Source organism: Electrophorus electricus, chromosome 1 (assembly GCF_041902795.1).
Source record: "Electrophorus electricus isolate QZ-2024a chromosome 1, ASM4190279v1, whole genome shotgun sequence".
NCBI lineage: Eukaryota > Metazoa > Chordata > Actinopteri > Gymnotiformes > Gymnotidae > Electrophorus > Electrophorus electricus.
The window spans coordinates 34,402,161-34,418,055 of NC_137497.1; the positions used below are offsets into that span (position 1 = coordinate 34,402,161).

The 15,895-nt window shown below is 42.9% G+C and overlaps 1 protein-coding gene across 2 annotated transcripts; it reads left to right on the forward strand.

Annotated features, from left to right (window-relative positions):
• Positions 1–1,037: 1,037 nt before the first annotated feature.
• ptpn23a (protein tyrosine phosphatase, non-receptor type 23, a) lies at positions 1,038–15,760 on the forward strand. Of its 2 annotated transcripts, none has more exons than XM_027005338.3 (24): positions 1,038–1,289; positions 2,408–2,482; positions 2,609–2,736; positions 2,917–2,993; positions 3,172–3,221; positions 3,736–3,867; positions 3,968–4,048; positions 4,210–4,341; positions 4,700–4,747; positions 4,960–5,075; positions 5,177–5,256; positions 5,496–5,610; positions 5,709–5,774; positions 5,888–6,033; positions 6,356–6,661; positions 9,225–9,379; positions 9,522–9,673; positions 9,894–10,073; positions 10,230–12,891; positions 13,005–13,189; positions 13,389–13,493; positions 13,576–13,714; positions 13,898–14,011; positions 14,201–15,760. In XM_027005338.3, the coding sequence occupies exons 1-24, from the start codon at positions 1,206–1,208 to the stop codon at positions 14,759–14,761; spliced, it is 5,889 nt and encodes a 1,962-aa protein (XP_026861139.2). In that variant the 5' UTR covers positions 1,038–1,205; the 3' UTR covers positions 14,762–15,760. The 2 variants fall into 2 exon arrangements, with proteins under 2 accessions (XP_026861139.2, XP_081572862.1); XM_081716736.1 differs by having other exon boundaries at positions 1,245–1,289; positions 2,408–2,478.
• Positions 15,761–15,895: the final 135 nt, after the last annotated feature.

The following is a 15,895-nucleotide window of genomic DNA, read 5'->3' on the forward strand; positions in this document are numbered from 1 at the left end:
TGGCCTCACCTGTACTTTTCTCACTTGTCTTTTTGGTTTTATGTTTATATAGAGGTTGTGTATAGTATATATAGAGTGGTGTGAAAAAGTGTTTGCCCCCTTCCTGATATCTTCTTCTTTTTTTTTGCATATTTGTCACACTTAAATGTTTCAGATCATCAAATTGAAATATTAGACAAAGATAAGTAAACAAAATGCAGTTTTTAAATGAAGGTTTTTATAATTAAAGGGAAAAAAATCACTTTTTCACACAGGGCCATGTAGGTTGGGATTTTTTTCCCCTTAATAATAAAAACCTTCATTTAAAAACTGCATTTTGTTTGCATTTGTTTGATGAGCTGAAACATTTAAGTGTGACAAACATGCAAAAAAAAAAAAAAAAAAGATATCAGGAATGGGGCAAACACTTTTCATACCACTGTATCTTATATACTCATGTATATACAGGTAACATATAGGGTATATACAGTCTATATTTAGTTTACAAATAGTTTATATAAAGTTTATCTTTACATTTATCCTATTGTATTTAATATCCTACTGTACTGTATCCTACTCTACTGTTTCCCATGTCAACACCTGCACCAAGAGAAATTCCTTTCTGATCAAAGTTCTGATTCTTATTTATTGATACCGTCATAGCCAGGATACACGACTCTTTAAGAAAAATTCAATTTTGAAGTAAAATATAGGTATTTGGACAGCTAGGAGGACAGCTAGTACACCTTTTGCGGTGTCTGCATTTTAATTTAACAACTTAATTTTCACGAATCTGGTCACCAAATAAAAAACACTGTTGCTGTTCTGTACGTAATCCATATTATTGGCGATTTTGTTATGAAGAAAAGGACCATACCACTTTGAAGCGACATTAAACTGAGTTGTCGTAATTTTTATATATTTATTAACGGAGAAAATATTTACTTTTTTGAGTTTCTTTGGTCGCTTGCCAATCCGTTTTGCTATAATTCGTGAATACGTCGTGTATTCATAATGCCTACATTACCCATAAGCAATTTTAGGCCAGACGTTTCGCGTCATGTCCGAAACATCGGTAGCTAGTTTCCTGGGACATGACACAGTCGTTCAGTCACAGAAATACTGAATATCAGTACAAGATCACCTTTCACATTACCGTGTAGTATTCTCTTAGCATAACTCATCACTATTCGCTTTTGCCAGCTGAGTGAAATAAGCTGGCCGACATGGAGGCAGTGCCGCGAATGCCGATGATTTGGCTGGACCTGAAAGAGGCTGGGGAGTTTCAGTTCACCCCGAGTGTGAAACAGGTGAGGATGAGTCAAAATATGAATGAGTAGATCGACAACAGAAAGATAAAGACTGGAGTGTCAAACTTTATATACGCAAATTCACAGCATTCCTTTGGATAGCTAGATCGCTACCCAAGTTGTGTCTGGTGGTCGCCAACAAAACGTTACTTAGTTAGCTAGCTAGCTAGTTAGCTGGCTTGCCATGTAGCTAACGATATCGCAAAGATTAACTTGCATTCTTGAAAATGCTCGCAATTTCACTGTAATTAACTAGCTACCTAAGTAGGTTAGCTAACTATTTTTGACTTGATTTGTGTCAAGTCACCAAATACTGGACTGGGTTCTAGCCAATTAGCTAGCTAGCAAACCAACTCGCTAACCTAGCAAGCTTGCATGAAGTTGTTTTGAAATGCCCATCTTAACCTGGCTATCTAGTTATCTTATCTGGCTAGTTAGCTTGATAGTAGCGTCAGCGGGGCGTAACCGATCATATAACCAGTGCTGCTAGCTAGCGTTATCTAATTAGTTAACTAGATTGCTAGTTACGTTAGCTACATAGCACAAGTAGCTAATACATGACCAACGGGCATTCAGCAGTTACCTCAATAGCAAAATACTTACATCTGTGAAGCAGAGATGGGTATTTTTATTAACTGATTTTATTGGTCTTTTGCCAAATTGGGAACGTCGATTAAAAAAAACACGTTTCAGTTAAGGTGGTTTCTAATTTAAATGGCCATTCGCTCTAAGACCTCTGTTATCCATACAATCTGATTTCTCTCAGGATAGATTGGTGATGTATAATCTGTGTAATCCTGAATAAAGCAAAGAGTCAGTGGGAGTATCAGTCCACAGAAGGAAGAAAATGTATTTTTGATTTAATGTAGGTAGTGGAGCGGTTGGAAAAGGAAATCGACGACTAGTTAAGCTAAAGATTCTCCAATAGAGAATTTAAAAAGGCTGTCATGCATTGCCTAATGTGTTTTAGCAATAAATGAGGGTAGAGTAGGCTAGCCTTAGAGGGAGTTCAAGAAAACTCCACCCTCCCTCATCACTTTATCATCCCCTATTTTTGCAGGTTTATTTGCATCTAATGCAGCTAACCTGTCTGCATCTGTCTTTTTTCCCCTATTTAGTTTATACTGAAAAACTATGGTGAGGATCCAGACAACTACAATGAGCAGCTCAAGAAATTGGAGCAGTTGAGGCAGGTGAGCATATGATCGAATGTGATCCCAGTCAGGCAAAGCAAAACTGACTCTCAAAAATAGGATAAAAGTGTTTTAATGGTTCATTTTGCTGGGAGGCTCCTTCTTATCTGTGGGTTACTTCCTTAGAGTGCAGTTAATGTAACAAGAGACTTTGAAGGCTGCAGTACGCTGCGGAAATATTTTGGACAGTTACACTACCTGCAGAGTCGCGTGCCCCTGGCGCCAGGACAGGAAGCTGCTGTCCCTGTTTCCTGGTGAGGTTTAGCAAATGTTTAGACATGTTGTATTATCATAAAATAATAATATATAAATATTATTATGATGTTTCAAAATGTTTTGACCTCAAGCTGTAGGTTATTGACATGCTTACTTTTAAATCCTCACATTAACATTTTGTAATGTAATTCTTTTTTACTATTTCTGTCTTTTAACAGGACAGAAATATTTTCTGGAAAGACAGTCACTCACGATGACATTAGCTATGAGCAGGCCTGCATCCTCTATAACCTCGGTGAGTTGCATGGCACTAGCAGTGGTCTATTCTGTTACAATAACACACAGGCAGCATTGTCTGGTTTTGCATCATCATCAGGGAAATCTGCACTGCCTTTAAAAATGAGTACTGTTCAAGAGCTGATGAGCAGATGAGCCTTGCTTCCTGACTCCAGTTGTGTTTTTCTCTTCTGTAGGTGCACTCCATTCAATGTTAGGAGCTATGGACAACAGGGTATCTGAAGAGGCAAGTGTTTGGGCTCCCCACCCAACCATCTTAAATTACTTTCTATAATTTTATTTAAGTTGCATGTCTTCCTGCCTTTCATTGTTTCTGACCTCTTCACAATGTCAGTTTCACTAAACACGGGTGTGACATGCACCAAATATCTGATAAATTTTAGTGAATGATGCCTTCCCTCTAGGATAAATTTAAGAAATTCTTAGACTTTCTTTCTTTCATTAATGTATTTAATTCCTTATTTGTGTTTTTTAATACTAAATACTTTTATTTAATAATTTATTTTGCCTACTATTGTCAAATAGTAGGCAAAACTAATGTTTTTGTTTTTATGTTTTTGTTTAGCATTTGATATTGTGATGGCTTCTTGTCTATACATTAGCTGAAAGGGGACATTATTCTTATTATGATTCTTAAAGTGGATGTTTTGAGATCTAAGCATCTTTAATCTGACAGGAACAAAAACATATACCACACATAGTCTAAAACTCCCTTGCTCTTTCCCCTCCCCTCTTTCAAGGGGATGAAGGTGTCATGCACACATTTCCAGTGCTCTGCGGGAGCATTCTCCTACCTGCGAGATCACTTCAGCCATAACTACAGTGTGGACATGAGTCACCAGATCCTTAATCTCAATATCAACCTAATGCTGGTATGCTCCTGTGTCAATCCTGTATCGATCCTAACACCAAAACGCCTTCACTAACATCCGCTTTTAGTATCAGTCAACACAGGGTATTTTCTGTTTTCAGGGTCAGGCCCAGGAATGTCTCTTGGAGAAGTCCATGTTGGACAACAGAAAGAGTTTTCTCGTTGCTCGGATAAGCGCTCAGGTAAATTTGTCAACTGGAGGGTGCAGGGGCTGTATCACATATCACAGGCAAATGAAAAGTTAGTCTACATGCAGTGATGTTATGCCCAGTTGTTGGGTATTCTATTGCATCTCTGTAGCAGAACATTAATAACTTATTTGTTTCCTCATTGTTTCTCTCAGGTAGTGGACTATTATAAAGAGGCGTGCCGTGCCCTGGAGAACTCTGACACCGCCTCTATGCTTGGGAAGATCCAGAAAGACTGGAAGAAGCTTGTGCAGATGAAGATTTACTATTTTGCTGCTATTGCTCATGTGTGTGAGATGTACAAAATCCTAAAATACATCAATTGCAAATGTGCTAATAACTTACAGTGCACTGTATTGTGCTAGATTGTCAGTGGAGTTTTGTTCAGAAAATGTACAAAACAATCCCCTTTAACATAATTGTTTCATTATCATGAAATTCAGTTGAGTATAGAAGGATGTAAAATGCACTGGGTGCAGGGAAGGAGAGAGCAAGTGTGAGGGAGACATAAATGGAAAGAGGGCTCTCCATCTTCTCCATCAGCTTTCAAATGTTGTGAGCAAACAGTCCACACTGAATGGAGGTGTTCTCATGATGGCACGCATTCAAGGTCTCATCTCACTGGCCTCCTGTTTCTCTCCACAGCTGCACATGGGAAAGCAGGCTGAAGAGCAGCAGAAGTTTGGCGAGAGGGTAAACATCCTGCCGTATTCACTCCCACCTTTCCCTAGAAAAGCACCCTTTGACACTGAGACCTGCTTTTGACATGATCTCTAAACCCTTAATTCATAAGTTCAATGATGAATGCAAAATAAATGCAGCTGGAAGCAACATGACAGCTCTCAGTTACTCTTTGAAGTCCTCCATTTTGGAATGACTTTATAAATTGAGTGCCTCTTCCACAGCTAGCCTATCTTCAGAGCTCACTGGACAAACTGAACGAAGCTATAAAGTTAGCGAAGGGTCAGCCAGACAGCGTGCAAGAAGCCTTGCGGTTCACTATGGACATCATCGGGGGAAAGTAATTACCTGCCATCAGAGTGTAGTCCACTCTCCTCGGATACAGTCTTGCTACTCTGACTCTTGCTTTTTTTAAAAAGTGGTTGTTGTTTCCCTTTTCAGATTTAATTCAGCTAAGAAAGATAATGATTTTATTTACCACGAGTCCATCCCATCTCTAGAGACGCTACCCACAGTCAAAGGTATTGGAGTTGCAATCACTTCTCGTTCTATTCTAATTGCTTTCCTTGGTAAATCTTGCAACTCATTTGCTGGAAGCTGGCAAGCACATTCACACTGAAGTCTAAAAAAAAAACAACCTCATACTCAGACATGTTAAGGCATCAGTCACTCATAGCAACTTTACTTGTTTTGGGAGAAACAGCATTTTAATATGCAAAGAGTTCAACACATTGAGATACCCCGTTCTTTTGTGACCCAGGTGCCCCTCTGGTCAAAGCTTTACCTGTAAACCCAACCGATCCCAGTGTAACTGGACCAGACATTTTCTCTAAGTTGGTACCCATGGCAGTTCATGAAGCTTCTTCACTCTACAGGTCAGGTTTATTAACCTTTAATTAAGAATGCTACAGCAAATCTAATATACATAAATAACTCTTCTATTAATCATGCATTCGCAATCTCTTATCCACAGTGAAGAAAAGGCCAAGCTGCTAAGGGAAGTCATGGCAAAAATAGATAGCAAGAATGAGACTTTAGAGTGAGTACCCAACTGATAAGCACAGTATCCACATTACATGTAAAGTTTGTGAACATGCTTGCCTCGTTTGTATTATTGTGACTGCTTTAGCATTATGTGCATTGTTCTCTCAGACAATTCATGGACTCGCTGAACCTGGACCCAGACTCTGTCGACAACATGGACATGTACAACAACATCCCTCCCGTGCTGATGGAGAGGTGTGCGGCTTTAAGTGTGAGGCCGGACACTGTGAAGAGCCTCACACAGTCTATGCAGGGTTGGTGCACCTATAACGGTTTTCATGCCATTACACTAAGCAGTAACAGTACCAGGCCTTGAGGAGCTATTGGTTGTTTTCATTTTGTTGTTTAGAATAAATCAGTCACTTGGATGCTGTAGAATTTAAAAGTAGAACAGGCAATGTCGGCCATTTTCGTAATGGGAAATTCAAAGCATGCCACCTTCTTACTGAACTGAACCCATGAATCCTGGACCAACATGCAGCAGTACATCTAGGTGCAGTGCATGACCTCCAGCATCTATCTCCCATCACACCAAACTGACATTCTTATTTGCTCCTTCCCTCCCTCTCCCCTCAGTGTTGTCAGGCGTGTTTACAGACGTGGAGGCCTCATTGCGGGAGATCAGGTCAGTGCTCGACGATGATGAGGCAGGCGAGCGAAGACTGGAGGAGGCTGTGGGGAAGCAGGTGGTTCCAGCCCCACTTGCCACCTTGGCTGAGCTCCGTAAAGACCTGGATAAATACCTGGAGGCCCATGAGAAAGCCAGCTTCACCAACACTGAGCTCCACCGGGCCATGAATCTGCACATCAGCAACCTGCGACTGCTAGGAGGACCACTGGACACTCTGAGAGAGGCACTACCAAGACCACAGCTGAGTGAAGGTGAGTGTATAACCTTCTAAGGTTCTGACCACATTGCTGACTGCATTTTTAATTTCACTTTGCTAGGGGTGCAAGTATTCATTCTGGACCTTCACGTTGAGGATGTTAGTTTAATGTATGCAGCTGTATGGAGAATAGCCTATTGTGGTAGCCTATTTGCAAAGATTGACGAACGTAATTTGGAACCAAATTTGACAAACATGAATTCAACCTAAAATCTTAAGATATAAGCAAGTTAGCAACATGCGATGCTAAGCTTAGCTCAAGCTGATTGGTGTCTGGGTCAGCCCCACTTTGGCAAATGAGACACAGGCGCTAGAAGACTCATCTGCTTCTTTCAAATAGTCTATGTGGGAAATTTTCAGGTTCCTAATGAATTATGACAGTGAGTAGCAGATCAGATGAGGACAGTGTGTCATGATGTTCAGTTTTAGGGTAATTGTGCAGATACACATGAACATGTCAGTGCATATTCAATGGCATCATCCCAGGTGTGCCAGTCATTCACATTTTATACATTTGACAAATACTCTTCCACTGCCACTTCCAGTTTACACACACACACACACACACACACACACACACACACACACACACACACACACACACACACACACACACACACACACTCACACACAGAGACAGACAGTTGTGTTCAAAATAGCAGCGCTCTAACATGACTAATCAGATCAATCACTGTTTTTGGTACAAATTATATTACTACATGGCAAATAACTTACCAGTAGGTGTAGTAGAGTCATAGAAAACCATCAGACCCAACATTCATGATATGCATTCTCCTGAGTTTGTATAATTTGAATAATTAATTTAAACAGGCGTGTTCAAAATAATAGCAATGTGGAGTTCAATTAGTGGTCATTCATTCTGTGAAAAAACAGATGTCAGTCAGGTGGCCCTTATTTAATGATGAAGCCAACACGTTGTACATGCATTTCTCTCTGAAAACCTGAGAAAAATGGATCGTTCCAGACATTGTTCAGAAGAACAGTGAACTTTGATTAAAACGTTGATTGGAGAGGGGAAAAGTATAAAGAAGTGCAGAAAATGATGGGCTGCTTGGCTAAAATGATCTCCAAAGCTTTAAAATGGAAAGCAAATCCAGAGAAACGTGGCAGAAAACGGAAGACTACCATTCGAATGGATCAAAGAATAGCCAGAATGGCAAAGACTCAGCCAATGATCAGACCGTCTTTGATCACCCTGGAGCAGAAGTTACCTGTGAGTACTGTGACAATTAGAAGATGCCTGTGTGAAGCTAACCTATTGGCAAGAAGCCCCTGCAAAGTCCCACTGTTAAAAAAAGACATGCTGAAGAGGTTACAATTTGCCAAAGAACACATGGACTGGCCTAAAGAGAAATGGAGAAACATTTTGTGGACTGATGAAAGTAAGATTGTTCTTTTTGGATCCAAGGGCCACCAAACAGATGACCCCCAAACACTGAATTCGAGCCACAATACACTCTGAAGACGGTGAAGCATGGTGGTGCAGGCATCATGATATGGGGGTGTTTCTCTTATGGTGTCGGGCTTATATATCGCATACCAGGGATCATGGATCAGTTTGCATATATCAAAATACTTGAAGAGGTCATGTTGCCTTATGCTGAAGAGGAAATGCCCTTAAAATGGGTGTTTCAACAAGACAATGACCCCAAACACACCAGTAAACAAGCAGCATCTTGGTTCCAGACCAACAAAATTAAAGATATGGAGTGGCTAGCCCAATCCCCAGACCTTAATCCGATAGAAAACTTGGGGGGGGGGGGGGAGAGACATCAAAAATGCTGTTTCTGAGGCAAAACCAAGAAATGCAGAGGAATTGTGGAAAGTTGTCACATCATCCTGGGCTGGAATACCAGGTGCCAGAAGTTGGTCGACTCCATGCAACACAGATGTGTAGCAGTTCTCAAAAACAGTGGTTATAAAACAAAATATTAGTTTAGTGATCGACAACAATGCTAAATCCTAAAGAGTTTTCAGTTTTTACAGTAAATATTTGAGTTTGTGAATTAAATTTTAAAAATTAAATTAAAAAATTGATACATTTTTCTTCGTTTTGATTTAGAATATAATGTGCAGTGTTCCCAATGCATGGAAATAAACACTATTATAAGGACTCAGCTTTACTGACGTTTTTAAACACATTGCTATTATTTTGAACACAACTGTGTGCGTGTGCGCGATATATAAAAACACCCCCCCGCCCCATGAGTGTCTGTACACTGTTTACCTTTTACTGCTTAATACACTACAGGCTGTATCACCTAGCTCAAAGGGACTATACAGCACTAGGTGGAACAAACTAGAACTTGATCTGTTCAAAATAAATGAAATGCTTCTTTCTCCAATTTCTGCCATTTGTAACTTGTTAATTCTGGTTTCTGGTACTCGTTAACTCTGGAAACTAATCAATATCTTCAAACAGGTAGTCTTAACAAAAATGTTATGTGCTTTTGCATGTGGGATAAATGAAAGGTTATAGGATCGTTTTAGCATCATATCACTGTGCATCACCGCTTAGTTATTGATGTTCAACCCAGATGAAGTGGCAGGTCTCCAGTGCATGAAAAGGATTCTGAGTAAAGTGCAGGAGATGAAGGACCAGCGCAGCTCTCTCGAGAAGCAACTGAGGGAGCTCATCCAGCAGGATGACATCACTGCCGCTCTGGTCACCACCGAGCGTGCAGATATGAAGGTACGTGGTATAGAATTTATGGTATTTTTATGGCTTTTCAGATACTATTTAAGGCTAGTATCAGTGTTGGTTGTGATTTTATGCTTTGAAAAGTATTGAATAGAAGAAAGTTGTATGAATGTTCTGGGTTTGCCCTTCTCAGAGATTATTTATGGAGCAACTGAAGAAGTATGAACAGGTGAAGATGTACATTGATCAGAACCTAGCTGCTCAGGAGAACATCCTGAAGGCACTGACTGAGGCGAATGTCCAGTATGCCACAGTGCGCAAGATTCTTACTGACACAGAACACAAGTAAGTGAGAGCTTTTAGTGGTTATCAAGTCTGTTCTATTCAGACAGGCGCATCCTCAGTTCTTCAGTTCTCAAATTGCTTAGCCAGTATGTCATTCATGTGCATTTCCTGATGATAATTATATTTGAATGAAAGCTGTATTCTTTTGAACACTTTAAAAATTATGAATTAACTATTTACTTTTTACATTAGTCTCATTCGGTCTATCTTCACTTTGCAGATGGAATAGTACAGTGCAAATGCTTGTTGCCTCTTATGAAGCCTATGAAGACCTGATGAAGAAATCTCAGGAGGGAAAAGAGTTTTATGAGGACTTGGAGGGCAAGGCCTCTCGCCTCTTGGAGAGGGCGCAGACTATCTGCAAGACCAGGGAAGAGGAGAGACAAGCCCTACTGGAGAAGTAAGAAGCAGTATTTTATTACACCTTTTAATCTTTTTTTACCTTTATTTGAGGCACCATCTGCTAACAATGTTAACATTTTATGTAATCAGTAACAGTAAAATTATTAAACATAGTAATATTCCTGTCTTCCATTTTATAATCTTGTTGTAACAGAGAGCTTCAAAAAAAGGCTCCTCAAAGGCCCACAGCCCCAAAACCTGCCCAGAAGGTGGCCCCAGATATGGATTCTGCCAGCCTGGCAGACCCTGAAATAGCCAAGTTGAATGCTGCCATCTTAGCCTTAGGTGGAGACTTGCCAGAAGAACTTCGTAGCTTGCCTCCTGGACTTGTTCTTTCATCAGCTGGTCTTCCCCTGGTGCCAGACGGTTTTCATCCAGGGGCCACACTGAGCTCCACACTACAGTGGTCTGGGGCAAGCACTAGTACACTATATGCACGACCCCGATTTCCTCCTAACTTGCCCCCTCCTGAACTTCTTGCCCAAATTTCCCGTTTTACAGCACTTCCACCAACCCCAGGCTTTAACCACAACATGCCGTCTGGACCCCTGCCGCGGCAGCAGCAGGTTCCACAGATGCCTAGCCCTCAGATATCTCAGCATTCCTCAGTGCCTGGGTACTGTCCTCCATCGTTACAGGTTCAGCCTGCTTTACCCAGAGCACCCACTCCCATTCGACAATCCACCACCACTGTAGACAGTGTGCAGACACCCATTACCAGCTACACTCCTGCATCAGGGCAGCCAACTATGCCTGTGTCCACCCCTGGCCACCCAGTGCCCACACCTGCTGTGTATACACCTCCTACTCCACTAGCCCCTCAGCAACAGTACTTGCAGCAACCTGGTGTTCCTGTGAACCAGCCACCTCAGCATGTACATGCACCTCATCCACAGTCACAGCCTCACCAACCCTTTCCCTGTGGTCAGAGCCAACCACAGCCTTTTTTCCAGCCTGTACCAGCCCAACAACAGATACCTACACCCCTAACCGGGCCCCAGCCACCTCAACAAACCCAGTCACAGTACCCACATCATATGCATCAGTCAAGACAACCTGGACCTCCAAACCTTCAGCAACGTCCATTCAGTGTTCACTCAACACCATCTTCCTTGCCACAGCCCCAGCAGGTGTACGCTCCTGTTTCATTTGTTCCTGGCTGCCAACCTGTTAATGCCCATATTAATGCTACTGCTCAAACACAGCTTCCCCATCATACCCTGCATCCACAAATACCTCAAGTTTCTATGCCACGTTTAGCCCATATAAAACAGCAAGTGCCACCTTCTTCCCAGCCTTATATGCCGCCTGTCAAACAAGTGCATCCTATTCCCCCTCCTCAAATGCACCATGCCTCACAGCAGGTAGCCCCTGCAGGCCACATGCAAATTCCGCCTGCCTCACAACAAATGGCTCCACCATCTCAGCCGCAAATGCTGCAACCTTCCACACAAGTGTCCCCTCCGTCTTGCCATCAAATGCCTGCAGCTTCCCAGCCAACACTGCACCCTTCTCATCCATCGATGCCCATTGTTCCCCAGCAGGTACCACACTCCTCTCATCCACAAATGCATCATGCTTACCAACCAGCATTTCCAGCAAATGCTCCAAGGGTTCCTGTCCCTGTCCAGCCTCAGCTACCTGGAGCCTCTCTATCACCACAGCTACAAATGCAAACTAGTGCTCTTCCTCTTCAGCATCATGGCCATCCACAATCACAGGCACCTTCTGGACCTCATCCTCCTGTCCCCCCGCAAATGACCCAGCATCCTCCATGCTTACCCCAGCAGCCTCTTCCCCCTCAGTCCACACCTCTGGGTTATCCTGGTGGGGTCCCTGTAGTTCCCCACCAGTCTGCAGTGCCTCCACAGTCCCAGGCTCTGCCTCCACAACTACCACCAGGGGCAACAATGACTTATACTGGCCCTCATGGTGGGACCATTCCTCCTGGACCTAGGCAGCATCCTGGACCAGTTGTACCAGCTGGACCGCAGTCTCTTCCTCAAAGTATGATTCCTTCATCATCAGTTGCACCAGGGGCTCCACAAGGAAATGTCCTGCCCTCTCCTACCCCATCACCTTCTCCATCACCGAGCCCTTCCTCACTGGTCTTGGTGCCTCAGAGACCTTCTCCAGCTCTCACACCTGTTGCAGGTGCACCAATACCTCAGCCTACTGCAACACCCCTGCCCTCATCTGGTCCCATGCCATCATCTGACTCTCCGTTTCAGCGCCAAAATTCTAGTACAGATGATCTTCTTTCTTCAAGCCCTGAAAGTCAGCATGGAGGCACCAAAGACACTGCCAATGTCTTGTTGCCTACCAAGGCTGACCCAAAGGACGAACAAAATCGGAAGAAATCGGAAGGGGTGAGACTTATCCAGGGTGACCCATACCAAGCTCCAGAGAGAGTCTCTCAGCTTTGTGCAGAGCTCGAAACATTTCGCTCTACTGTGCAATCTCTGGAGCGTCCTTCAGGAGAGGGAGGCTTGTCAGAACTTGATGCGCGGTGGAAGGAGCTACAGGACCAGCAGGAGAAGGATTCTCGTCAGCTCTCCATTGCTATAGCCCGCTGCTACACCATGAAAAACCGCCATCAGGATGTCATGCCTTATGACCGCAATCGTGTTGTTCTACACTCTGGCAAAGATGATTATATCAATGCCAGCTTTATTGAGGATCTTTCACCATACTGTCCTCGTCTTATTGCAACACAGGCTCCTCTTACTGGAACTGCTGCTGATTTCTGGCTCATGGTCTATGAACAGAAAGTTTCCTTGATTGTAATGCTTGTGTCTGAGCAAGAACTGGAAAAGGTAAGACTAATAGACTTAAGTATGCAAGATCCCCACCATATATAGTCTCCCAAGTAATGATTGTCATCTTTTAATCCTAAGGGTTTTTTTTGTTTTTGTTTTTGTTTGTGTAGCAAAAAGTTCTGCGGTACTTTCCATCTGAAAGAGGACAACAGGTAGCTCAGGGTCCAATCACACTCACCCTGACAATCCAGAAGAACACTCCTACCCATGTGGAGCGGATGATTGGATTGCAGTACCGAGACCAGACTCTGAAACGCACAGTCATCCACTTGCAATTCACCTCGTGGCCTGAACTGTGAGATATAAACCCAAAATCTTTTGATATAGATTTTATTTTGGGCCAATATAAGTGTACATTTTCATGCTTAAATATTAAAATGTAAGATGCATTAGTACTGCACTATGCTGATGCTGGGCCACCGTTAAACTCAGGGCTATGTGCAGAGTAGAGTTCAGTGCAGTATAAACAGGCTTTTTTCTCTCTCTTTGAAAAGGGGCTTGCCAGAGAGTAAGGGTAACCTCATTCGCTTCATTCAGGAGGTTCACGGACACTACCTTCATCAGCGTCCATTGCACACACCCGTTGTAGTGCACTGCAGGTGTGTTACGCCACCCTTTGACCTTCGAACAGCCAACATGAACTCAAAACAGTTACTTAATTTTGGTCTTGGTCTTTTTCAGCTCTGGTGTTGGCAGAACTGGAGCATTCTGCCTGTTGTATGCTGCACTGCAGGAGCTTGAAGCTGGTAATGGTATTCCTGACCTAACCCAGCTTGTGAGGAAAATGAGGCAACAGAGAAAGAACATGCTACAGGAGAAGGTACAAGCAACCTTTTAGACAGAGTAAGCTTAGTACTGGGCTAAATTACATTGGGGTTTTTTTTGTTTTTTTTCTTCAAAAACTAGGTTTAATCTGGAGTTGGGACAAGTCTCTCTCTCCCCTCCTATTTTCAGCCTGATGGTCTTTAAAAGATATGCTTTCATCTTGTAATATTTTGTACAGCTCCACCTGAAGTTTTGCTATGAGGCTGTCCTGAAACATGCAGAGCAGGTCCTTCAACGCCGTGGCATCATTACTTCTCCCAGCCAAAAGGCCGCAAACAACACAGTAGTCAAAGTGAGCCACTTGTTTGCTGCCTTCATCCTTCAACACCAAACACACAATCACACTTTCTCTGGGCTAATGTACCAGACTTGGCACAGTAACTAAATATCAGTCCCCTTTAAGGAACTGAATGGATTTGGATTTTAGAAAAGCTAGTTTAATTGACCTAACTAACAATCCCTGATGTGTCCGTTTTAACAGTACTCACGGCAGGACGCTCAGGATATTGTCCTGGGAGGAGACATGCCAATCAGCTCTATCCAGGCTACCATTGCGAAGCTCAGTATTCGTCCCCCCAGCATTGAATCTGAGCAGGAGCCAGGTCAGGAGGCAATACCTTCCTCTCTTGCTGAGCCAGAACCCATGATGGTACCTGTGCAAGCCACCGAGGACCCCTCTCCCATTGATGCTGTTCCTGCCTCTCTTAGTCCCCCCCTCTCATGTGCCTCTTCTCCAGGCAAGACACCCTCCCCTTTGCCCCTTAGCCATCATGGTAGTGGGTTTGAGGGATCCACACAGGCCCTGTCAGTCTCCAACCATCACCCTGCACCTGAAGCAGCTCCTCCAGCAACATCATCTTTGGACCTCCTGGCCTCACTGACACCTGAGGCCTTTACGCTGGACAGCGCTTGTCGTGGCAAGCAACGCATTAGCAAGCAGAGCTTTCTCCAGCCACAGGAGGGCCAAGGTCTACAGGGCCCACCGCAGGGTGATGACCCCCTCAGTGCTCTGGATCCACTCTGGACACTCAACAAGACTTGAAAAGTAAAAGAAAACACTAACCGAGAGCGCCAGTCTCTCTCCCAACATTGGTCCTTTCAGGTATCCTCTGTCTTTGACCTCCTGGCTCAGCATTCTACAATTCTGGTTTTGGAGGCCCATAGCACTCAACAGTTGACAGTTTTTCCTGCTCATCAGCTAATTTGCATGGCCTTTACAGACTGAATCAGCTGTGTTGGAGCTCAACTCTGGAAGAATGGAAGTTAAACACCATTCTGATTACTCTTAAATCCATTTCCTGAACCAGTTCCCTTTCATGGCCTGTGCCTCTTGGACCACATCACTGTGCGTCCGTCTCTGTCTGTCCTTCCAACCGTGTTATTTCGGTTTTAGTCTGCACTTTTCTGGCACTGTCCTCCTTGATCCAGGTTCCATTCCTTAAAAGTCCCTTGGCATGAACTTTACGTCTGAGATGAAACATTGACTCGTTGAGAATTTTAGGATGTGGCACAGGTTTAGCATTTTTCTAGATGGAGATTAATCTTACTACTAGACTTTCCTTTTTAAATGGGCTTTGAATGGTGACTGCCTTTTCACAATGTAATTTAGACTAGTCTTTAATTACTTGGAAAACAGGCCTGATGGTAGAACAAGATACCGACTTGTCCTCCCTCCATTTCCCTTGCAGTGTGGCTTGTCTGTTCACTGTGGCACCTGCGTTAAAGCCGCAGCTTTCTGTAATTTAAAGGAAAATGCTAACTTTGCTTACATAAGTGAAACGCCAATGGGGTCCAGTTAGCATGGTCCTATTTAAATAATGCTAACTGATTTCTATTAACACATTAGGACAAGTTGCCATTTTTGGGCGAGTTATTTATTTGATGGGTCAGCTTGTCATGAAGTGCACACTCAATAGGCTGAATATTCACTTTATTTGTAACTTTAATCAGCTCTGTGCATATCACATTCTAATGAGTTGATTTGTGCTTCTCATAAGCATTGTAAATACATCTTAAATAAAATTCTTAAAACGTTCCTGAACTGTGTTGCATTTAGATTGAGACAGGAGAATTTGTCAGAACAATCAAAGAGATCATCACATACATGGACTTCACCTTGCTTTGAAATTGGTGGGGTTAAGAATAAGTACTGGGTGTTGCATTCATTCCTGCTGCA

Coding starts and splice junctions, on each gene's coding strand:
- ptpn23a (XM_027005338.3), top strand. CDS start 1,206: ATGGAGGCAGTGCCGCGAATGCCGATGATTTGGCTGGACCTGAAAGAG. Junction 5,076..5,176: donor ATGGACATCATCGGGGGAAA/GTAATTACCTGC, acceptor TTCCCTTTTCAG/ATTTAATTCAGCTAAGAAAG. Junction 10,074..10,229: donor AGACAAGCCCTACTGGAGAA/GTAAGAAGCAGT, acceptor TTGTTGTAACAG/AGAGCTTCAAAAAAAGGCTC.